Raw genomic sequence first — 22,012 nt, forward strand, 5'->3', positions numbered from 1 at the left:
CAACAACTGCCAGGCTCCTGGCAAATGCAGTCCCAAAAAGAATTAAAACCCTGGGCAAAATGCAACAACGAAGTAAAACTTATTAACATGTACCAAACTCCCTTTTTGACGTTTCTCTCCTCCCTCTGCATCTTCGTACAGACTGATGCCTGCATCAGCTTACAAAAGCGGTGGCCGAGGTGGCTCTGGATCTCGCTCGCAAGCTGCTCGAGAGCCGCCTGTATCACTCCACATGCATCAGCCTACTTACCCTCCGTCTAACGCTACGATTCAAGCGTACGAAGCGAATCTCATATGGGATGAACCTGAACGCGCGACAGAACAGGCTCAAAAGTCGACAGAGCTATCCCATGGGCGTCGATCAGCTGGAAGAGGTCTGATCCAGTGGCATGGAGAGGAAGGGGAGGAGGATATCTGGATCGACAGGTAGGTTTAAAGGTTTTCTTCTGCTGTGAGGGGGAGACTTGCAGAGATGCGCCTACCGCACGGAGTCGTTGGAGGAGCAACTTTGAAGGCCCCAGATACGAATATGGGCAATGACGATGGGATGACTTGAGATGAAGTAAGGGTCGGACTGTGCGAGTACCTGGCCCGTTTGGGTCTCAAAAATACAGCGTTTCAAGTCAGCCAGTCTCCTAAAATGTACACTGCTGAATGATCATGTGCATTACTCGTCACCTTACTTGTGGGCACTTGCTGATCCGCCTTGTGCTTCAGATACGACATCCTCCACCTCTTACCATCTTTACCCTCTTCTGGACCTTCCAGATCTCGGCATGGACAAGGACGATCGCCTCCTCCTAACCCTCCTCATTCTCCAACCGCGTCATCTTCTAACTCTCTCAGCTCTTCATGGGCAGATCTTCCGTCAGATCTCGAACAGACATTCGAATTATCCTCAGACGAAGAGTTTGAAGCCTACGAGCGAGAGAAGAAGAAGAAATGGATAGACGCGCTAAGGGAAGAGAGATTAAGAGAGAGAGCGAAGGAGGATCAAGTGAGAGAGAGGGAAGATGAAAGTACGGCTAAGGCGAAGAGTGCAACTGTGTGGAAAGGGGATGACGAGGTGGTAAGTGGTCACCATATGTCAACGGAGGAGCAAGCAACAACTAACTCACGCTGCTCTTGGAAACCCTTTTTCGCAGCCTCCAGATCCCATTCTCACGTTGATGTCCCACACTGCCATGTCCTTGTCCAAATCTCCCAACCCCTCACTCCTCGAGATGAGAATTCTCGCCAATCACTCAACGGACGAGCGTTTCGCATTTCTCAGAGGGAGATGGAAAGATATATGGGTACGAATTAAGGATGAAGTGAGGAGACAGCGACGTGTAGAACCGGGTCTCAAAGAGAAGGAAGAGCGGAATGTGGGGATGTTGGTCGGAGGATACGAAAGTGATGAACCAGAGGACGAGGCGGAAGAGGATGAGGAGGAGGAAGAGCAAATGGATCGCGAGTCGAGAGAACCTTCAAACAGTCCACCGCCTCCACCACCTTCACCTCCGGGGGATCCTCCTTCACAAGGTGATAGAAGACAGAGCCCCATTAGATTGCCCGTTGTCGCGAATGCCAACGACGAGGACAAGCGTCTAGAAAGACGACGCAAAGTGGAAGAATGGAAGATGCGTCGAGAAGCTCAATGACGAGCGCGAGAGAGAGAGGTTGATGCATACAGGAATGGTACAATATGGATTGTTTGCGTCGTCTATCGTGAAGGATGGACTTTGGACGTCGGGATGTCCTCCTGTTTGTCCACCTGTATGAAGCTCATTGAAAGTTAGTTGTTCAATAGCCCAGAGGTAACGGTCGGGCAGTTGTGAAAGCCTTTAATCGATCCGAGTCGAACATGTCCGTATCGTATTTGGCCCATCGTTGAGCCCGTGGAGCGCTAGGCGCTGAGACTGGCAGAGGCAGAGGTGGTGGCAGATTGGGAGGTGGGGGCGGTGGAGGAGTAGCTGATTGATCCGGTGGTGGAGGTATAGCATCCTCGGGCTGAGGTGGAGCCGACTGGTCACATGATTGCGGCGGCAATAGCAGTGGCAGTGGCTCTGGGTCCACGATAGGGGAGAGCATCATGTTGCTTGAAACGGACTGTGTCGGCGAAAGAAGAGGTTTGGATGTTGAGGATGATGACGAGGACGAGGACGCCGACATGGATCTCGGCGAGCTGCTAGAGGCAGAAGACCTCGCCGCCTCATCTCCGAGGTGGAGAGGCGATCCTATGCCGCCGTATACTTGAAGCATGTCACTTTCATCGTCCTCTGATTCATCGCCTGTTGATATTGGTAGTTGTTGGATCCGCCTCTTTACCTCTATCATGGGATCTGCAAAGAATCAGAGAGACGATACGCAAAGCTGGAGAGCACGGACCCACCCTTGGACGCTATCCACCCTGGTGGATACCCCCACCTGACCATTTCATTGATCCATGGCCAAGCTCTTCTCCTTCTCATCCCTCGAATTTCCAGCACTTGATCCCTCTCAGGAAAATCATCACTCACTTCACCGTCCTCCAGGTCTCTTTTGTCCCCAGGTGTTTCGTCAGGGAGACGCAATAAAGTTGGATCGATCCAAAACAAGGCATCGGCGAGTGTATTGGAGACACGTCCAGGATCAAATCGATCGACCAAGTCCAACCGTCTAATCTTGTCTTCATCCGTGACACTGTATGAGTTCATATAGGGTATTGCGAATGTCGGCATGGACTCTTTCTCAGCTAGAAATTTATCTCGCATGATTCGGACGAGGAGGTGATTCCGAGGTTGAGGACAAGAGGTGTGCGAATGGCCGGGGGCTAGACAATTCCAGCATACTTGTCGTGTGTTCCTAGATCGAGGAGGCCCTTTATGAGCTTTGCCCGCGCGCGCACAAGGTATGGCCAAGATCTTGGAACGGCAAAACACTTACCCTGCTTTGATGGGCGGGGACTCATCCCCTCTCCCTCCAGTCAGGTCATACTGTATATCTTGATCGCCTTCGAGGAGTCCTCTAGCAGGAACAATGTCGACCTCCCATTCGATTTCCTTTGTGCTGCATCCGTGCGGGAATGCATGTTCGACCAAGACATCACTGCCTACAGGTATATCGCTATACGCTCTAAAGCTTTTCTTCAACAGTGCAAGGTACCTGTCACCGTTTGCTCCATTCGCTATATTCTCGCCTGACACATGAGCGAACGATGAATTCAACAGGAAGAACGCTCGGCCCAGAGCGCTTCGCCATGGTGGTGGTGATGGTGGTGGTGTAGGTGATGCAGATTGTCTCGAAGAAGCTGAGAGATGACGTGAGCGGTCCTCGGCCGTAGCGTCATCCCTCTTAGCGTCCGAGAAGGTCATGGAATGATCATCGGGAGAGGGTGAGCAGTGACACTGGGTTTTGGGAGAAAGATCGAGATAGAGTTGTAGGCGGCTTTCGCCGAGGAACTGCAGCTGTTACACGGTTCAATGATGACCGGGTCAGTGCCAGTCTCATCCACGGGGGTTCACGGGTGAGCGGGCATCGGAATCAGCCCAGCTGATAACTCAAAATGGTGGGGGGCTGCTTGGCAAAATGGTTATAGAACGGGGAGGGATGGGTCCGCGTGATAGCATTGCTGAGCTATATGGTACATGACGTGGTACCTTTTTTGTGTGTGACCATCCACCCTTCTCTTGTGCATGTCCTCCGGTGCGAGAGTCCCCAGCTAGCCTACCACTTGCATGTCATATATTCTGACCCATTGGAGCTGCTTTTGCTCTGTCCACAGCAGCAGCAGCAGCAGCAGCAAAGCCGTGACATACTACCCCTTCCCCTTCTAATTCTGCTTCCGTCTCTGATTCACTCACTCACTCAATTCACTCCCGCTAACGGATCCTTTTTCTCCTTCCCCCAGTGAGTCGCCACCCAAATCATCATCCCTCTGCTCTCACGCCTATCTCCCCTGTCGCTGCACTCTACGCTACACACTAAAAAAACACGAATCCCCGAAGCGAAGGGTAATAAAAAAATGTTGGAAAAAGTGTGGAAAAAAAAAAAGTTGGTCGTACCCTGTGCCTCTGTCCCGCCCGCCGACACCCCTTGGCCCTTGGGCCTCGCCTTCCTCGCCTTGGGGGGGTGTCTGTGTCTGTGTTGCAACCAACCCACTGTAGCAGCATTGACCTCGTTCTGTGTCTCCTGACTACGTCGCACAGTCCTCGTGATCACCACCATTTGACAGCAGGTCGTGCTGCTGCTACTGCTCATCATCATCACAGCAGCTGCTGCTGCCGACATCTTGCAGCTCGCTCTGCTGCGGTATTGGCCCATCCCGAACTCCCCTAAAACCTCCACCCACTCTCGCTTAGAAAGATAGATCGTTTTTGAATAGGGCGGAGGAGGGTTTAGCGAGGTCTCACACCACCTGGACATCCTCGCCACTCAACCCCCTTTCTCACACCATGCCATCCCCACCGCCACCACCTCAACCTGTCCCTGCTAGACCGCAAACTCGGTCATCCAATCAAAACCTCGGTCCACCTCAACAACAACCCATCGCTTCGGTCAAGATGGGATCATCACCATTATCATCCTCCTCCTATGCGCCGATGACTGGTATCAGCTTTACAAATGGTGGAGGTTTCTCCTTCGACAAGAGGAGGGATAACGCCAGTGGTGGGGGGGGAAGTATCAACAAATGGGCCACAGGAGGAGCCGCGCCCGGAAGTTACGGAGCGAGGTTCTATGGTGATGCGTGAGTCAGCATGTCCTGGAGGTAGTATGTGAGACTCACCACACCTCTTCCTTCAGTATGGAATCACCCTTCCAGCCCTTCTCCACATCCATCACCATGGGTGAATCCTCATCTTTTTTCGCCACTTCATCCAACGCTTTCCATCTACCTCATCCTTCCCTCTCATCTTCCTATCAACGCCGATCGTACGCCGCCGCCGCTAGAGGTGCAGGCTCATCCAACGCTGGCAACCTCTCTTCATCCTTCGCCTCCATGTCCTTTCAACCCATGTCTCTGGGCAACTCGTACTCTAAATCGCACGTCCACTCGTTGATGGCCTCTCAACGGACAGATGCAGAATTGACAAAGGCGTACGAGTGCTGTGGACAGGTTCACGAAGGACTACATCAGTTGCTGGAGCACGTCGAGGACGCCCATCCATTCGCAGATGCCGACAACATTGGTCTCAATATGGGCCTCAATATCGCTCACGTCGGCCATTCCGGCTTCTCACCCATCACTCACGCCATGGATCTCGATCTCGAGGGTGTAGACTCGGGCATCAAATCATTGGACGACAGGGATACAGCATCCGCTTCTGGATCCACATCCAGTCTATCCCCAAATCCCGTTCCCAATTATCCTCTCCCACCCACAGCCTCGAAGCCTTCCACACCGCCCGCTCTCATGTCACCGGATCCGATCGCGCCATTGACCATTTCAGATGTCCTGAAATCACCACCCGATGGGGAGGTGGCCATCACCACTGCCGCCTTGACAGCTTCCACCTCATCTTCTCCTCCCGACGCTCTGCAAACACCCTCAACATCTGCACACCCATCTCCAGTCTTCGCTCAACCAAAAATAAACCCCGCTCGTCCAGGCTTCCTAGGGTCCACATCCACCGCTCCCCGACCAGCCGCACAACAGAGACGTTTCGACAGGGCTTTCAACGAAGTCGTAGCTGGCACATCACCCAACACTCAAGCTAAACCTGCTCCCATCGCCGTTGCGCCAAATGTCCTCTTTAGCTCAACCATCAATGGGTTCGGTAACATCTCAGCCACTCTTCAGAATGCTCAAAAGACAGATGCCAAGACGGAGGTGCCCAAGTCGGATGATGGACCGGGCTCAGAAGTCACCGCTCAACCTGTCGTCAACGGAGGTCCGCCGCCACCCGGCATGGGCGCTGAACCTCCTCTTCCCGCTCCGAGCTTGTTCAGCATGCACAAGCCATGGCGATGTCCGAATCCTGGATGCAACAAGGCGTACAGGCAGAGTAATGGGTTGCGGTATCATCAGCAGAAAGGGTGAGTTACCTGTCCGTGCAGCGTAATGTTCCCACGCTGACACGGGTTCAGTCAATGCGACTTTGCACAGCAGGATGCGGGAGATCTCGGTCTGTCTCTTGAGGAGGCCGAAGAGCGATCCAGACCATTCGTATGTGCCGTCGGAGCGGGATGCAAGAAGAGGTACAGGCAAATGAACGGATTGAAGGTGAGCCCCGGGATTCATCGCAGGACATGCCAAGCTCACATCCTGTTCAGTACCACTATCTCAATTCTGGCGAGCATGGACAATACGGGTTGAGAATGCTTCAAAACGGTACCCACCCTCAGCCTCAAGCCGTACCATCGGCTAAGAAATTGACACCCAACAACACTGGCAATGGCACACCGACGGCTAGTCAGACTGATCTCAAGGCCACACCAGGGACCAAGACCTCCACATCGACTCTCACACCGACACCTCGTGCGGCTCCATACGCCGTCCCGAACAAGGCTGTTCCACCGATCAGTCCGAGTCCCATGCGCACCGTCAACGCAGGTCCAGGAGCCGTACCCAAGATGGGCATCTTCCCGACCAAACCCGCCATTCCAAGTGCTTTAGCCCTCAGTGGCAAAGCGTCTCTTGCGACTCCCGCCAAGGATATACCCAATGCCAAGGCGCAGTTACCATCCCAGAGAGGCAAAGATGCCGTCTTGTTCTCCGCCGTTGGCACCGATCCAATGGGCGTGAACCCGAGTCTGGAACTGTAAATCTTGCGTCTTGTGCGTCCCGTCCCGTCCTATTGGGAGTCGGCTTGGTCTCTCACGTCTTGGATTTCGGCATCTCGCTCGCTCTTCGGTCTTGCTCTTTGTCTCTGTCTCCTGTCGTTGTTGTCTCACGTCTCGAACGTTATCACGCCATGCCCTCATGAGCTCTTGCTCGACCCCAAAAAAAAAAAAAAAAAAACCAAAAATGGTCGCATGGCACTCAATTCCCATCTCGCCATCAACCCTACACCCGAAAACCATCATGTCTCTTTAATGGACAATGCACCTCTCTGCATCATCATCCTCCCAAATCCGGAGTGGCGTTGCTTCTCCGCAGACACAAACCGCCTTCCACCACCCCTCTTGATATATTATTATAGACTTGTCCAAAACCACATCCCATGTTGTTGTTCTAGCCAGCAACATTCTTTGCATTATGTATCGCTTGATCGACAAGGATTGTATTCAGCGTTTGAAAGGTATAAAGGAGTCTGCGCTGATTCCAAGACTCGCAAAGGCCTAGGCGCTCGCGAGGTTGAAATGATTCTTACGCATCACTCCTATGTGCTCTTCCGGTCTCGTATGGACCCCGGTCGTTGCGCGCGAGGAGTCTCAGTATGGTAGTATCCTTTCACATTGGATGTCGTTGCGTTGCGTTTCTGGCCCCGCCAGGAGATCTTCTAGGAAGGCGGCTCACAATGGATCGAACCTTGGAAGCTTCTTTGAGAGTCAAGACCTATCTTTCCTCAGGTGTACGAAACGATTTCCAACGATCACCTACACCCAGTCCCCACATATCACCATCATCATCAGACTTTGTGAAATCAGTCCTACCTCATCATGTCGACAGTGCCAGATGTTTGGGAAACGGCCATTCCAGGGTACATTGCCACGTCGGAATTATCAAGGTTGAACCCGAAGCGTGAACTGACCATCGACTGGAGTTACACCATTGACCCTCTGAAGAGGACCATTTCACTGGATAAAACCCTCGGGATCGGGTCGTCAGGACACGAACTGACAAGTCAGGTCAAGCCCGATAGAGAGACTGTGAAGCGCTACGCTTAATTCTTTTCAAGCATGAGTGATCAATGTCCTAAGCCAATGCCAGCTGAGGATCTCGTCCATCATGTAGCCACTTGCCACAAGTCTGCCATGACAGGGATACAGACTCGGCCCGGAGAGCATTTGCCCGTTTGGCCACATGATGGGTTCGTGGTCGGTACTAGTATGCCGGGATGGAAGCTGCGTTGGAACACCACGACACCATCTCAGACTACACGTTACTCCGACAGTGTGACAGGCTAGCCTCAAGTCTCTTTCATTCTTCGCTCGCTCAATCCCACCCACCACTTGCCAGACTCCTTCCTGCTTAATGAGATATATATGCGTGCCATCGTTGCGTTGGCACCTGTGCCGAGCTTCGAATGCGTGCCCTCAGAACAGCGGCTCATCAGGGTCATATGCATTCTCAATGATTGTTCTTTGATTTAGACCATGTTCGAAGAGTGTCCTCTTTACTCCTATTCCTGCCCTGGTTGGAAGACATCCACATACCGACTCTTCATTGGTTTCCTGCCACCCGCCGAAGGCCGCTTTGACGGTGGTCTTGACAAGAGATCGTCCAGCGATGCGCCAGTCGTCGAGCGCGGTAGCCCAGCTGGCGGAGGCGGGGCCATACTGGACCCGCTGCTCTGGCTGGATGTCGATACTGATGGAAGACCGGCAGGTGGCGGGCGACCATCACTATTCAGGGAGGAGGCCGATGCTGTTCCAGGGCCGTTGAGATCATTCGTTGGTGGTGGTCCTTGACGTAGACCTGAAGGCGCTGTCGTCGATCTAGGCAAGGATCGACTCTGAGGTGGCGTAGAGGATGCAGGCGTCATCGATAGCCCCATAGGTGGCGCGACGGTAGATGCACGGGGCATGTTCGGTTTCGACATGCCGCTCGATGCTGGCGATGTAGTCTGAGCTCTAGGCGGAGGCGCAGGCGGGGGCGGCGCAGCGTCGGGTTTTTGCTTGAAATGAATGTCAGTGTTGGTCGGTTCCGAGCAATTATCAAACTCACCCCTTTGACAACCCATCGCTTCAGATCCTTGTCAAAGACCATGGAGCTCTCTTCGCCCAACTTGGCCCGCACAGGTCCAGATCCCTCGCCTTCTTTCTTTGTCCACCAACGTCCGATCCATGACTTTTGGTCGGCTGACTTCAAGTTAGCAAGGACCTTCACATCAAGTATCACATCGGCAGGCTCACACTTCAGTGGGGGTGGCTGGGTATCTGTAGGCTCTGCCTTCGCCTCCTTGGTCTGTCCTGCCTTACTGGCTGACGCTTGATCTTGCGACATTGCCTCCTTCGGCCGAGGTGTCCTCGAACGAGACAAGGCAGAATTACCGAATCCGAGATCGTCGTCATCATCTCCATCTGCAGCGTTCAGATTCACAGGCCGAGGCGTATAATTGACCCTCGCAGCTTCAGGCGAAGGCCCCAGATTCATATATGACATTTGCCCGGCAAGATCATCGTCCTGATCTTCTTGTGCTGTGGGGCCTGCCGGCTGATACTGATTTGAGGGCTGGTCGTTCCAGGAACTATACGAGGATCCTGTCGTATGAGGTTCATACGCACTATAGGAGGATGTGTCGGAAGGAGGCTCCAGAGGCTGGCCCCATGATCCTTGGAGTGTCGCTGGCGTATTTCGCTCAGACTCGGCTGAGACCCCAAGCTGTCCGTTCAACGAAGAGTGGAAATCGACTGTGGAAGTTGCTCTTGTGACTGGACCTGAAGGCGCAGGCGAAATGGTCGAGAAGTGTGAGAAAGGTCCGATCGTAGACCCATGAGCGTCTTTTGGAGTGAGTTTGGCTTTTGCAGGCAGTGTTTTGGTCTCTGATGCGGGTGTATTGTCATCCTCTCCAGCGATAAACTTGGTCAGACGGCCTTCGATCCACGACCCGAATTTGTCGACTCCAGTCTTGCTCTTCTTGTTGGGCATCAAAAGGTTCGCAGGATTGGCAGAAGGCGTGCCCGTCAGGCGCTCGACGAGATCCTCCACACTGGACAGCAGAGCAAAGGGAAGGAGAGAAGGACCGTTCTTGACAGATTTCGAAGCAGTTTCAATGGCCGTACAATACCTTTAAGAGACCGGTTAGCGCGATGGGCACAAGGTCGCGGAACTCACCTCTTCGCCTGATCAACCTCGCCCAATTCAGCCAACCTCCACGCTCGCTGCAGCTTATACGGTAACAACTGGGGCAAGCCGGGTACAGGTTGCTCCTGACCTTTGGGAACTGGTATAAGACTCCTGGCGTATTCGCCCACTTCCGCAAAGACCAAAGCGTCCTCGTCTCTAGGATTCTGGGTAAGTCCTATCAAGCGTTCAAAGGCTGATGGGGTGTTATCTGAAAATGTCGAACTGGGCGATAGCAAATGGCTGTGCGATGGTCAGTTGGCTTCGTATCTCGATGTCAGTCCCTCACCAAGCATGAGCAGCATTGACTAAGCCAGTGGCATTGAGTTTCGCTGCCAGATCGTCGATGCAAGCGAGGTCTGTTGGCTTGCAGTTGAATACTAAAGCGCTCAAGACTTGGCGCCACTGATCCGCGGATGCGTCCGCAGTGATATTCGCCGTCCTGACGATATCTTCGACTGGACAACGATTCAGCACTAGACTTGGGCAATGGGCGAACGTACCTGAAGCAGGACTGAGACCCGAGAACAAAGTATAAGCCGTCCTCATGGCTGCATTTCCCAGCATGCCCGCTCCCAGCTCCGCATGCACAAAGGCCAGTACAACTTCTTTCCATTTTTCGGCGTCCACGCTGCTGGAGATAAGGATTGCGTGAGCCCAAAGTTCACCTTGCATAGCGAAGTGGGCCGCCTCTTTCTTCTCGCCCCGTTGAAGCATTGTCGACAGCTGAGACAACTGATTGGCCGAAGCTTTTGTCGATTCGGACGTTTGACCTGGGAAATAGCTCGCAGCTAGGCCGCCGCCTTTAACCGGAGACATGGCTGATGCGGCCGCTGGCGTCGTCACCGTCGGAGCATTACCCGCTTCTGGTGATCCAGCCAGTGCTGTGCGTACAGCGTCCTCGACCTCCGGGCTACAAACAGGAATGGTCAGTCCCTCACATGATACAAAAAGCACGACTAGTACTGACCTTCCCGATACTTTTCCGTTGCCCTTGATCATGGCTATCAGAAGCCTGACCAGTACAAGTTTGCCCTCTTCTTCTCGTCTGGACTGGTTGGCCGAAGTCTTCAGATAAGGGAGACCTTGCTCGATTTCTGTCGCCCTAGCATCCAAATAACTGAGAACAGCCTCCCGCTTTTTCTTGTCCCCTGCTGCACCTTTTGGCGTCGCGGAATCGAGGATGAGGGGACCCGGAAAGACCATGTCAGAAGTACGCAGAGCCCCCGAAGAGCTGATGTCGTCCAGAGATCTAATCCAGATCCTGCCTCTACCTGAGGCATACCCATATGCTGGAGTCCTACCGTCACCATCTCCCTCGACAGTATCCTCCGCCTTGCCTGGAAAGGCGGTGATGAGCATGCCTCCAAATCCAAAGACGGCGATAGGTGTATTTCGAGCGTTTAGTGTGACCCTGCCCAAAGGGTCTTCGCTCACTGGACGTTGTTCCAGCACCTGTAACGGTGTATATGTATGGTCCTGCATGGGAGGCAGAGGCATGAACCCATTGCCTGAAGGCGGTGATATGCCAACGTTATTCCGCGCATTCGTACCAAGGTCATCTGTGGAATGCGGTTGATATGAGACAGGAGCGTAAGAAGATGGCGCATAAGGATCATGTGAAGAAGCATAGCCCGAGGTACGCTCTTGTGCAGTTTGCTGAGCACCGTAGGGACCGTCTGAAGACTGAGGTTGATACGATGCTGGGGCGCACGACGATGGTGCATAAGACTCGCTCGGTTGACCGTATCCCGAGGAGTGATCCTGTGCAGGTTGTGAAGTCGGGGCGTACGGATCATATGCCTGACTGATAGGCGGCAGTGGGTGTTGTCGTCCCTCGGGCGAAATCTGAGGGGTACGCTTGTCAGACACTGTTGGAGGGGCGGGAGCATAAGGATTATAAGACGTAGTCGATGCCTGCGACAGCTGCGGGCCGGAACTCTCGTATGGATTTGTGGTGGACTGCGCGCCATATGGAGTTTCATCTGTCTGTCGAGTTTGGTATGGTGCAGGGTGGTCGATAGGCGATGGCTGTTGAGTACTCATGCGTCCCACATTGGCCAAGGGATTGGAGGATGTCGGCGCGTACGGATCCGTCAATTGATCATCTTTTTGAGCATAAGGCGCGTACGAGTTCTGATTTGGCATCTCCGACTCTCCGCCATATATCTCTGGGTTCCTGAGAGGAGCCTGCGGGCGCTGGTCATCGTGATCGCTATGAGCCCAGGGAGCGTATCCGGACGCAGCGTAAGGCTGATGGGTCGATTCTCGTTGCTCCTGGTCAGCAGCCCGGTCATTATCGCCCCCTTCGTACGAATCGATTCTGGGAGCATTCCGAGATTCATCATCTGTCAGCACAGTGTTGGTGTCCGGAGCAGAGCCGTCCACCGATTGCTGCCCTATCGATCTATTATCTGTCTGGTGAGTCGAGCCGTTCGAGGGGAAGGATATCGGGGACGGCGTGAACCTGGGAGGCGCTTGACCGCTGCTTATGCGCGAAGGAGGTCGTGATTCAAACGTTGGACGAGCTTGAAACAAGGGGGATTTACGTTGCGAAGCGCGACTCGCAGTCCGAGGAGGCCCAGTCGGGGGACCGACAGCAGACTGATCGTGAGTGACAGGAGGAGGCACGATTTGTGGTGACAATGTTCGCGGTGGCGGCGTTTCCATAGGTGGAGGAGATAGCATTCTGGTCGTTTGCGAAGGCACTCGGGATGGAGGCTCTTGTCGGGCTGGTGGCGGGGGTAGTGGAGGTGGTTCTGCAAAGGACGGAATCGATCTACGGCTCGGCTCCCTATTGCGAGATGTGCTGGCCGGCCGCATAGGGGGATCAAACGCTGCGTATGACGGTGTTCTTGGTAGTTGGGACTGTGCCGAGGAAGCTGGTCTCTGTGGGGGGGCCAAGGCAGCAGGCTTTGCCTCAGGAGCATAGGCATCAGAGTGAGCCGATTCTTTCACAGGAGGCGGAGGGGCGAACTGATTCACGGGCATCGGTTCGTCAGGAATGGTTGGCAGGTTCGGCGGTTCTGCAGCGGGAGTCTTGGGCCGGCGCGGTGGTCCCGGTGGGGGAGCACTGGGCGCGTTGGGAGGGGACGTGAAAGACTGCTGAGGAGGCGCAGGGGGAGTATTGAAACCTGAAGTGACAGATGCAGCCGACGTCGACCTGGTGACCTTTTTCTGAGACTTCAACATCGGTGGATCATAAGCTGTCGATGGCATTCGCTGAGGTGCTACAGGTGGCGGCTTGGGCGCAGCTGGAGGCGGGACAAACGAGGACATGGACATTGAATTTGAGATAGATCCGTAGGTCTGCTGAGGGGCTCCATAATTTTGACCGCCGCCGTAGGGCTGAGCAGGAGGCGCATAAGGATTACTAGACGAGGCGGGTGCGTATGGAGCCGGCTGCTGCGATGTGCTTGGAGCGTAAGGGGAAATGGCAGGCGCAGCTGGAGTGTACAGGGATGTAGGTGAAGTCAGGGGTGCGTAAGCAGAAGGTTGAGAACCATGGCCATATGGAGCGGTCTGACCCTGGCCATAGGACGCGGGCTGTGAGGGATGTGAAAAGGACGTCGAATGCGAGGGAGCATATGGAGCTGCCTGACTACTGTATGTAGATTGACTTGAGGGCGGGTACGAGCCATAAGAGGAGGCAGCAGATGTGGGTTGAGGATTCGGAGCATAAGGATTCGTGGGTTCCACAGGAGACTGAGCGTACGGATCCACCTCTTTCATCGGCGTGCGTCGAGCGGCGTTCTCAGAGACAGCATGCAGTGCAGGGGTCCCAGGCAGAGACGGTAGTCGATCTGATAAGCTTCAGCGAGACCAAGGGGTTGTTGACGAGCATCTCTGCTCACCAGCTGCTGCAAAACTACTGTTTCTCCTTTCTTCCTCTCCTGCCCAGCCCGCACCACCGAGCATTGTCTGCCTGACTTGCTCTCGCTGCTCATCCGTGTACCAATTCCAATTCCCATCATCGTCGAACCACCCTTGAGGTACCTCGAAAGAGACTGGCTCGTCCCCGTTTTCAGTCTGTTGTCGTTTCGGTGTCCGCGGTCCACCCGTATTTCGATTCGACTGGGCTTGATCCTGACTCTGGAACGACTCCTCCACCGATGTATCTGCCAGCCAATCACTGTTTGTCGACATCATCGATCGGTCTCCGTGATCAATCGCTGCCGGATCTTCCGAACCTGAACCTGGAATAGCATGGTGGACAGTATTGCTGTGCCCATTGGCCGAGGGAGACGTCTGATCGTCAGCCGATCCAGCTAAGAAGTCATCGAATGGACTGCTCTGATCCACATGCTCATCATCAAATAAGCCACCTGGCGCGTTGACGGGTGCCGGAGGAGGATTCGGCGATACTGGTGTAGGTTCAGATACGGTGAGGATAGGTTGGTGAGATCCGTCAGTCGGTAGCTCGAGCTGAGCCGAACGGAGGGACTTTTCAGCGCCTCCCTCTTCTGAAACTCCTTGCGCGACTTCGTCCTGCCTGCCCTCGCCCTCGGCTACTTGACCTTGCTCTGGCAAACCCCCATTCTGTTCAGCCTCGAATTCAGCGAGCAGATCGCTAAAATCACGATCCTCTAGGGAAGGCCCGGGATCTGCCTCCGACTTTGAAGAGGTCTTTCTCTCTTGCTCTACACTCATCGCTTCTTTCTCGTCTTCGACCGGAGGGAGGACCGGAGCTGATATTGTCTCCGCTTGCCCTCCAAGTTGAGCAAATGGATCGTCATCATCCTGAGCTCCTCCAAACAAGTCATCGATGGCCGGAGCCGCGGGTGTCACGCTCATCTCAGGTTTTGAGACCTGCTCGTCCGCCGTATGAGTAGGAGCAGCAGCGGCGGCGGCGGCCTCCTCCTCTGTTGCTGCCATGTCTTACAGCCTAGAGCCTCTGCTCAATGACGAGGTATGTATCGGTCTCCATTCTGCGCGCATCTACAGGAACGATGCAATCTCGACACGTCACGGGTCAGACACGTGATTTTGATTCCGTGCTGATTACCAAAGATTTGAATTACCTAAGCCTCATCCTTTCTGATTATCACCCGGATCTGGGATCTGATGTGAAACTCCCAATGCATCGATCGACCTGATGAAGGAATTCTGAAGGGACACCAAGATGGTCTTGGAAAATCCTGGCGTGCTTTTCCGGAAGACTCGATGTGGGTCATCGATTGTAGAAAGCGAGATGGTGGCAACAAGGACGCCTTCCGTGACCGTTCTGCCATGACGCCCGAAGGCGATGTCTAGTCGACGCCTATACGCATGGTGGGGGATTTGTGACCAATGCATGGAACACCCATGTCGACTCCACATTCCACACGTTGCCCTTTCCCGCAGCACAAGGTATTTAAGGATAGACTATTGCCGCCGAAACTCCCTCTGACCCTCGCGCCTGACTGAATAGCCTGAACCGCCTTGAATACGTTTGGTACCGTCGCGGTCAAAGATGCGTACTCCGTGGGTAAACCTGATCCCAATCGAGCAATTGGCGGTTGTTCAAAATCTCACTCTTAGACTCGATCTTAGAGGCGTCGCTCTAAGCATGATGGCATCGAAAAGCAAACGCCGGAGACCAAGAGGGCTTGGATCCATCCTCCCAAGTTCGTCGTGGTCCGATTCGGATAGATTGGAGAGACCATCTGTGACAGACAAGAGACGGACCGGAAAATTGGTAGATGGTTGCGTCCCGCTTTTTGCATAGCCCGGAGACGTGTTTTCCGAATGAATTGGATTTGGCCGTTGGTGGCCGCTGTAAATCCCTCATTCTTCCCCTCTTGCGCTGATCACCTACCTCCCCGTATCTATTTCCTGCCTTTGATTCCGTGCTTGTTTGGTTCCTTGGTCCGAGACAGCGTCGGTCTGATGCCTGGCATTCCTCGAGATGCTTTTTTTCGCTCCTGCCTTCCCTCCTCTCCCCCCCCCCCAAACATGCTTACCTCTGACATTGCTCATGTCCAGCGCGCACGCTGAGCGAGACAACAAAGAGGCGTCCATTCCACTCCTCTGGGCCGGCTCCCTGATGCTCTAAAAATATGTGCAATCGGGAGGAATAGGGGTGGCGTAGTGATCACACTTTGTAGAAATTTGACATCATGACGTGCGGCAACCAGCGCATCGTCGTCGGACGGGCCAGGCAAGGCACCAAACGGGCGCAACAAGAAGAGGGTGAGGCGCTAGATGAGTCGCTTTTTCTTAGGATGGGATAGATCATCAGGTCTTTTTCCCTTTCGGCCGTTGTTTTGACTCGTGGAACATATGGAGGAAGGACAGACGTTTCTGTACGGGATCTGATCGTTTTGAGACATTCGTACCATGACCGGGTCTTGTCATTCAAACCGGAGCCAGGAATCATATATTGGTCAAGACGAAGAATGGGAAATTGATTCATGCATACCTTCTTCGTCTCTTCTGTTCCATCCCTTTCTTCTATTCGCTTGCCGCCTTCATCCAATACTATCATCATTGCTTCGGACGTCTCTTGTTCCATTTCGTCACTCCTCAAGATATATATATTCGCATTCCACTTTTTCGAGTGTCCTTCTGTTTGATCCAAAAAAAAATAAATACTCTGTCAAGAATAGCGCTGGTCTGCATACTCCTTAGTGACCTCTTCTCCCTCGGGCCTCGCACCTCTGTCACTTCCCTCTTTTTTCCCTTGGTCAACCCTGCCACCACCACCAACACCACCAACCCCTCAATCTTCTCCTCTTTCTCCTCTTCGATCATTGACGCCTCCATTCCGCAGAGGGGCTGAAAAGAGAGAGAGAGAGAGAGAGAGAGGGTGGAACTACCTCACCCATCACTGGCTGGATGTAGTAGATACATACTTCATCGAATTCATACCATCCTTCTTCTTTCACCTCACTGGTACTTTTACTCATCACCATCAACATCGATCTCACTTTGGTCCTTTCTATCGATCTACGCTGGACATTTTCTCCACCGCCAACCAACATCCTGCTCGCTGTCAGACTGAACTCCATTCCTGATTCACCGTCATCAGCTTGCCGCCGGGTCTTTAAGAAAATCACGTTTACGGCACATTAGCGGGAGTTACCGATTTTTCCCTCTCCTTTTCGTTCGGGGTATCCATCACCTGACGATCAGGAATCCCATTCATCTTCGACCGTTGGCGCGCTCACTTGACTCTGCTCGACCTCAGCTGGACAACTTTCGTCATCGAAAACAGACTGGTCTGTACGTAAAATTGCTCCTTCGGGAGGAGCAAGCAGGCAAATTGTAACTCCGACCTATCTTTGCGTCCCAATCTTCGTGTGCCATGTCGGTTCTGACCAGCATGGCAAGCCATCGCCATGTCATGGGGTCGCTCCCATTCATGCACTCTGCCTACGGCGACGAGGGAAGATATAAACCGATGATTCCACTGCCTCTAGCGCCTGTTCCATCTTTCGATCCATACAACGTCCTTCATCTCTACTGCCCTCGTCCGCAGCATCCATTAGCCCTCAACACCCTTCTCAATCCATCGGACGAAATGTCTACAAAAATCCACCTCCGATTTAAAAATGGACACTTTACCTCTGTGCCAACGGCTCCACCGCCCGTCAAGGGCCAAAAGGTGAGGCGTGAACATCCCCTCACGCCCACGTCAATCTCGACCACCGCGTCGAACTCGCCCGACCCAGCCAATGAGGGTCAAATTGACAAACCTCGCCCCACATTAGAAATGGCGAAGAAGGTGTACGAGGAAAATCAGGCGGCAATGTCAGGCCTCGACTTGCTCGCATTGATCTCATCGACCCAACCTGTGACCTCTGCGCCTGCTCCCATTGTCAAGTCGACCAAACGAAAATTGTCCGTTGAGTCCACCGATTCTACCGACTCGTCGACTAAAAGGGCCCGCACCACGCCTGTGAGGTCAAACTCAGGCTCTGCCTCCACCTCGACCGATAATGGGAGAGTCTGGGATGTCCCTGGAGCCAGAGAAGCCTACGAATTGGGTAAGTACTCAAAATGACGCGTTCTTGAACAATACTAAAACTTTGCCACTCAGCCCAATTGATGCTGCCTCTTGCTGGCGAGCGAGCCAAGTTCAAGATTTTCGGTAATCATCTAGGCCGAAACCAAGTCATTGGAATCATCGTATCCCTTGCCACTGGTCAACATTACGACCGCAAATCTATTTCGTCCCACACCCAGACTTTGAAAAATGACTCGAAAAATGTATCGCGTACCCCGGAACTTGGTAAGTCTGACCTTACGCGTTTGAACGTTGTCCTGATAGAACTCCATAGTCTTGAACAAGATCCAAGACAAAGGACCCAAAGCCTCCAAGGCCGAACTCGAGAACTTCGAGCTCCCCGACAGGCTTAAAGATTTGATCCGTATGCCACGGGAAAAGTCCAGCAGCAACTGGTCGGACCCATACCACGTCCCAAACGTCAAATACCTCGGTGACTGGATCCCCGCGGGTCTTCACAAAAACGACGCTGCGGATTGGTTGAGGAATAGGCATCATTCTCGAGTCCCGCCTTCCTACAGCCCATAGGACATTTCGGCGCACGGTCGCACCACACCCAAAAAACCACACGCACTTCGAACATTTGGAGTGAAGACTTCTTCTTGTTCTTCGATTTTGCTACCCGCGATGTCATTCACCAAGCATCAAAGCATCGTTGTACTGCTTTACAAACTACCGTCAGCATTTGCTGTACCATACCTTGTTGTTGTTTATATTCATAGTTGACGACTAGTCGTGTTCCATGTGAAACCAAATAGTGCATGCATCAAAGCATCCAAGTCTGAAGTGAACGAGATTGTAGATGAAAATGTCCAACAAAACGGCGCCGTCGACGCGATGGTGAAATGCAGTCTAGCAGCCTGATGAGCCCCCGACAGCTGAGCCAGAGTTGGCGCTTCCGCCATTGCCAGCATTTCCGAATCCAAAGTTGAGAGCTTTCAGATTCAGCAGACCGGATTGGGGCGCGAAGACGGAGCCTCCGTTGGCAGTGCCACCATTGCCTGGGGAAGAGTCAGTCAATGGCGAACATAAGCTCGTAACGAACCAGTGTAGGCGTTGCCGTTGTTGTTTGCACTGCCGGTCCCGCAAGAATTACCTCCAAACGCGTTACCAGAATTGGCACTGCCTCCATCCCCTGCGTTTCCGGAACCGAAGTTGAGGGCGTCAAGATTCAATAACCCGCTACCAAGGAGAGTCAGATACAGAATTGTCACAGAGCAGAACTCACGACTGGGGCGCGAAGACGTCTCCGCCAGAGGCTTGCCCTCCGACGCCCGTGTAGGCGTTTCCAGAGTTGTCGGGGACCGGCGCAGCCAGGACGATAGAAGCGCTGACTAGCAGAGCAAGACAGAAGGAAGATCGCATCGGGGAGAAAGAGTTATGAAGTCGAGAGATAAGAGACAACACCAAAAAAAAAAAGACAATCAATGTCAGAATGTAGGTGAACAAGGTGGGTGGCACAGCAGTGAACAAGCGGAAGAGCTGGTGGGAAGAGAGAGAAGAGCGAGTGAGCATTAAGTAGTCTTTCGAGAGAGGTCCCGTCTCTGTCAGTATCCCGCTTGTACTTGGCTTGTTGTCATTTGAGAGGCATGTTAATGATTTGTTTCAAGCTAAGTATATTGGCAGGTTCTGACTGCCGATATGGCTTCCTCTGCGAGACTGCCATTGGCGGCGCAGGAGGTCCCTTAGTATGTGCAATGGGAACCATATCAAGTGATGTGTCACGAGCATCTACAAACAGCTGGCGCTTCCACTTCCACAACAAGGTTGACCTTTGTGCTCTGCGTCTGCAGGCTCGGGTATCGTTGTTTATACTTGCATTCTCCGCGGGTCGCTCAGTGACAGCCTCCCGAGGTCAGCTGACGAGTGAGTGTGAAAGTAAATACGGTGTGTCAATATATGATGTTTACAACGCAGACCGCGGCCAAATCAGAGAGTTACCCGCAATGAGCAATATCCAGATGTTGATGGTCATTGCTGAGCCTCCAAATGGTGGTACGATGACTCGACATGACCTGGTGGAATGCTCAATCGAGACCGCGAAAAGTGCCTCATGCACGAGTGCCACATTGGCCTCGGGCGAGGAATTTTCCGCGGCGATAGACTCGGTTGGCAGTGGTCGGTCTGGCTTGGAAGTTCAAGCATTGCACGCTTCGACGTACAGCCCAACCTCCACGTCGAACGAGGACAACGACAAGCCTGTCAGGACCGCTCGACAGATCATTCTGTCGACTGAGATCCATACATCATGACAGCGCTCCTTCCGCCCAATCTCCTCCGACTGTTCGCTCCTCGGCCACCACCTCCTTACCTCAAACCATTGACCAGGAGCGACTCTGCTCGTAGAAAGAAGCCGCTCACGGGCTGTGCAACACTCGTCAAAAAGTTGAGAGATGAAGCCGAGGAGGCAGAATACCAAGAAGGATTTAAAGATCGTCCGGAGACCAAATCAGAAAGGACGGCGTTGAATTCGGAAGAGGAAAGCTCGAGGAAACGGAGGAGAAATGACAAAACGGAGCCCGACGCTGATGGAATGGAAGTCGATGGAGCAGAGAACGGTGTGCATGGCGCTGAGGAAATGGACGGCAAAGGCAAAGGCAAGGCCAAGGGGAAAGTACAGCCCAAAAAGAAGAAGGACAAGATAGCGGAAGCCGGTATAGTTGGGCAGGAGGCTGTGAAAATGAGGCGAGAGCTGCGGGCGAAGCGGAAAGAGCAGTACAAAAAGGATCTGGAGAAGAGCTGTAAGTACGGTGTGTGAGCTTGTACGAGACGGCTGACACTAGGGGCCAGATAATCCTCAGGAGGATTCGAATATCAACGGAGATCCTTACAAAACGCTATTCATAGCTCGACTGGTGAATGCGGCCCTTTGCTCATCAAATGGCCTTGCTGACATTGACTAGTCTCGGAAAGCGACTGAGGAGGATCTGCAGAAGGAATTCGAGATATACGGCGCGATTGAAAGAATCCGCATAGTTCGAGATCGCAAGAAGAAGAGCCGCAACTATGCTTTCATTGTCTTTGAACGGGAACGAGATATGAAGGGTGAGCAATCCCTCGAGGCAACGCTGAGATATTTGCAGCTGCGTACAAAGATGCAGAGGGTATTCCGATCCATCACAAGCGGATACTGGTAGACGTTGAGCGTGGTCGTACAGTTAAAGGCTGGAAGCCAAGAAAGCTCGATGGAGGTCTAGGTGGCAGACCGAAGCCAGTCGAGCCGGCGGCCAACACTCAGACAGGGTTCGGACGCAAAGTTTTCGGAGGTTTCAGAGGCGGAGCCTTGTCAGGTCATGGAGGGGGCTTCCGTGGAGGAGGTGGCAGAGGAGGATCGTTTGGAGGTCGAGGGGGCTCGTTTAGAGGAGGTGGCGATCGCGGAGGATTTGGAGGCGGAAGAGGAGGCTTTGGTGGTGATCGCGGTGGTTTTGGAGGTCGAGGAGGTTTCAGTGGTGATCGCGGAGGCTTCGGCGGTGATCGCGGAGGCTACAATGGGGGCGGGGGACGTTTTGAGTGAGCGCGCCATCCTCCGAGCTTGAATATCTACCGTCGCTGATAGAGCTCAGTGGACCACCTGGAGGGCAGAACTCTTACGGTGGACCACAACAAGGCAATGGGTTCTCTGGACCGCCTGGAGGGGGCTATGGAGGTGGTGGACCTCCTCAAGGTGGCTACCAAGGATTCCAAGGTCAATCTGCTGGTGGTCGACCGGGAATTGGAGGAGGAGGTGGTGGTGGTGGTGGTGGAGGAGGAGGAGGTGATTACGACCGTGATTTCAAGCGTCCTCGCTATTGAGCAGGTCGACACGATCATCGCGAGGTTCTTAACGGGATCACGATCTTGCCTGTTATCTCCTGACAGCTCGGTCAGTTGCTCTACTGTCAAGGCGAATTGCCTTCGCTCTGGGCGATAAGGTCAAGTATGTACAAATTCGATCCAGTTATCTGTGCATATGTTCATGTGATGTACAAAGACAAGATTGGTAGGTATGGTAAGGCATACCGAGAGCCTGGTGGCTCATACTAAATTTTGGGATGCGCTGACTATGCGCGGTGAGTGGGACGCGCCTGACTAGATCGACCGTGACCGACTCGCATGACAACTTCGGTCAGGTCGAG

General features: G+C 53.4%; 8 protein-coding genes across 8 annotated transcripts; 5 read left to right on the top strand and 3 right to left on the bottom strand.

Annotated features, from left to right (window-relative positions):
- Window positions 1-89: 89 nt before the first annotated feature.
- Window positions 90-1,714, top strand: BD324DRAFT_468360 (hypothetical protein). Its single transcript, XM_022012870.1, has 3 exons — window positions 90-426; window positions 718-1,069; window positions 1,146-1,714. Exons 1-3 carry the CDS (start codon window positions 146-148, stop codon window positions 1,641-1,643), a joined length of 1,131 nt encoding a protein of 376 aa, XP_021870855.1. The 5' UTR covers window positions 90-145; the 3' UTR covers window positions 1,644-1,714.
- Window positions 1,690-3,581, bottom strand: BD324DRAFT_468822 (hypothetical protein). Its single transcript, XM_022012872.1, has 3 exons — window positions 2,908-3,581; window positions 2,375-2,826; window positions 1,690-2,324 (listed from the first exon to the last, which is right to left on the bottom strand). Exons 1-3 carry the CDS (start codon window positions 3,333-3,335, stop codon window positions 1,786-1,788), a joined length of 1,419 nt encoding a protein of 472 aa, XP_021870856.1. The 5' UTR covers window positions 3,336-3,581; the 3' UTR covers window positions 1,690-1,785.
- An 834-nt stretch (window positions 3,582-4,415) lies between these two features.
- Window positions 4,416-6,726, top strand: BD324DRAFT_642356 (hypothetical protein; the record flags this gene model as incomplete). Its single annotated transcript, XM_022017481.1, has 5 exons — window positions 4,416-4,708; window positions 4,742-4,763; window positions 4,784-5,997; window positions 6,049-6,184; window positions 6,235-6,726. The coding sequence occupies 5 exons, from the start codon at window positions 4,416-4,418 to the stop codon at window positions 6,724-6,726; spliced, it is 2,157 nt and encodes a 718-aa protein (XP_021870857.1).
- A 1,520-nt stretch (window positions 6,727-8,246) lies between these two features.
- Window positions 8,247-14,785, bottom strand: BD324DRAFT_651272 (Sec23-binding domain of Sec16-domain-containing protein; the record flags this gene model as incomplete). Its single annotated transcript, XM_022018304.1, has 8 exons — window positions 8,247-8,741; window positions 8,792-8,925; window positions 8,980-9,854; window positions 9,902-10,153; window positions 10,200-10,368; window positions 10,414-10,823; window positions 10,881-13,713; window positions 13,765-14,785. 8 exons carry the CDS (start codon window positions 14,783-14,785, stop codon window positions 8,247-8,249), a joined length of 6,189 nt encoding a protein of 2,062 aa, XP_021870858.1.
- A 2,014-nt stretch (window positions 14,786-16,799) lies between these two features.
- On the top strand, window positions 16,800-18,516 carry BD324DRAFT_467741 (hypothetical protein). The gene is made up of 3 exons (XM_022012868.1): window positions 16,800-17,877; window positions 17,931-18,122; window positions 18,172-18,516. Exons 1-3 carry the CDS (start codon window positions 17,196-17,198, stop codon window positions 18,423-18,425), a joined length of 1,128 nt encoding a protein of 375 aa, XP_021870859.1. The 5' UTR covers window positions 16,800-17,195; the 3' UTR covers window positions 18,426-18,516.
- Window positions 18,517-18,618: 102 nt separating this feature from the next.
- On the bottom strand, window positions 18,619-19,512 carry BD324DRAFT_468189 (hypothetical protein). The gene is made up of 3 exons (XM_022012869.1): window positions 19,129-19,512; window positions 19,037-19,079; window positions 18,619-18,898 (listed from the first exon to the last, which is right to left on the bottom strand). The coding sequence occupies exons 1-3, from the start codon at window positions 19,410-19,412 to the stop codon at window positions 18,842-18,844; spliced, it is 384 nt and encodes a 127-aa protein (XP_021870860.1). The 5' UTR covers window positions 19,413-19,512; the 3' UTR covers window positions 18,619-18,841.
- Window positions 19,426-20,518, top strand: BD324DRAFT_468488 (hypothetical protein). Its single transcript, XM_022012871.1, has 2 exons — window positions 19,426-19,763; window positions 19,815-20,518. Exons 1-2 carry the CDS (start codon window positions 19,487-19,489, stop codon window positions 20,147-20,149), a joined length of 612 nt encoding a protein of 203 aa, XP_021870861.1. The 5' UTR covers window positions 19,426-19,486; the 3' UTR covers window positions 20,150-20,518.
- Window positions 19,837-21,703, top strand: BD324DRAFT_627183 (hypothetical protein). The gene is made up of 4 exons (XM_022015971.1): window positions 19,837-20,638; window positions 20,688-20,752; window positions 20,801-20,942; window positions 20,981-21,703. Exons 1-4 carry the CDS (start codon window positions 20,146-20,148, stop codon window positions 21,409-21,411), a joined length of 1,131 nt encoding a protein of 376 aa, XP_021870862.1. The 5' UTR covers window positions 19,837-20,145; the 3' UTR covers window positions 21,412-21,703.
- Window positions 21,704-22,012: the final 309 nt, after the last annotated feature.

The sequence above is a fragment of the Kockovaella imperatae genome, assembly GCF_002102565.1.
Source record: "Kockovaella imperatae strain NRRL Y-17943 chromosome Unknown BD324scaffold_7, whole genome shotgun sequence".
Taxonomy (NCBI): Eukaryota; Fungi; Basidiomycota; class Tremellomycetes; order Tremellales; family Cuniculitremaceae; genus Kockovaella; species Kockovaella imperatae.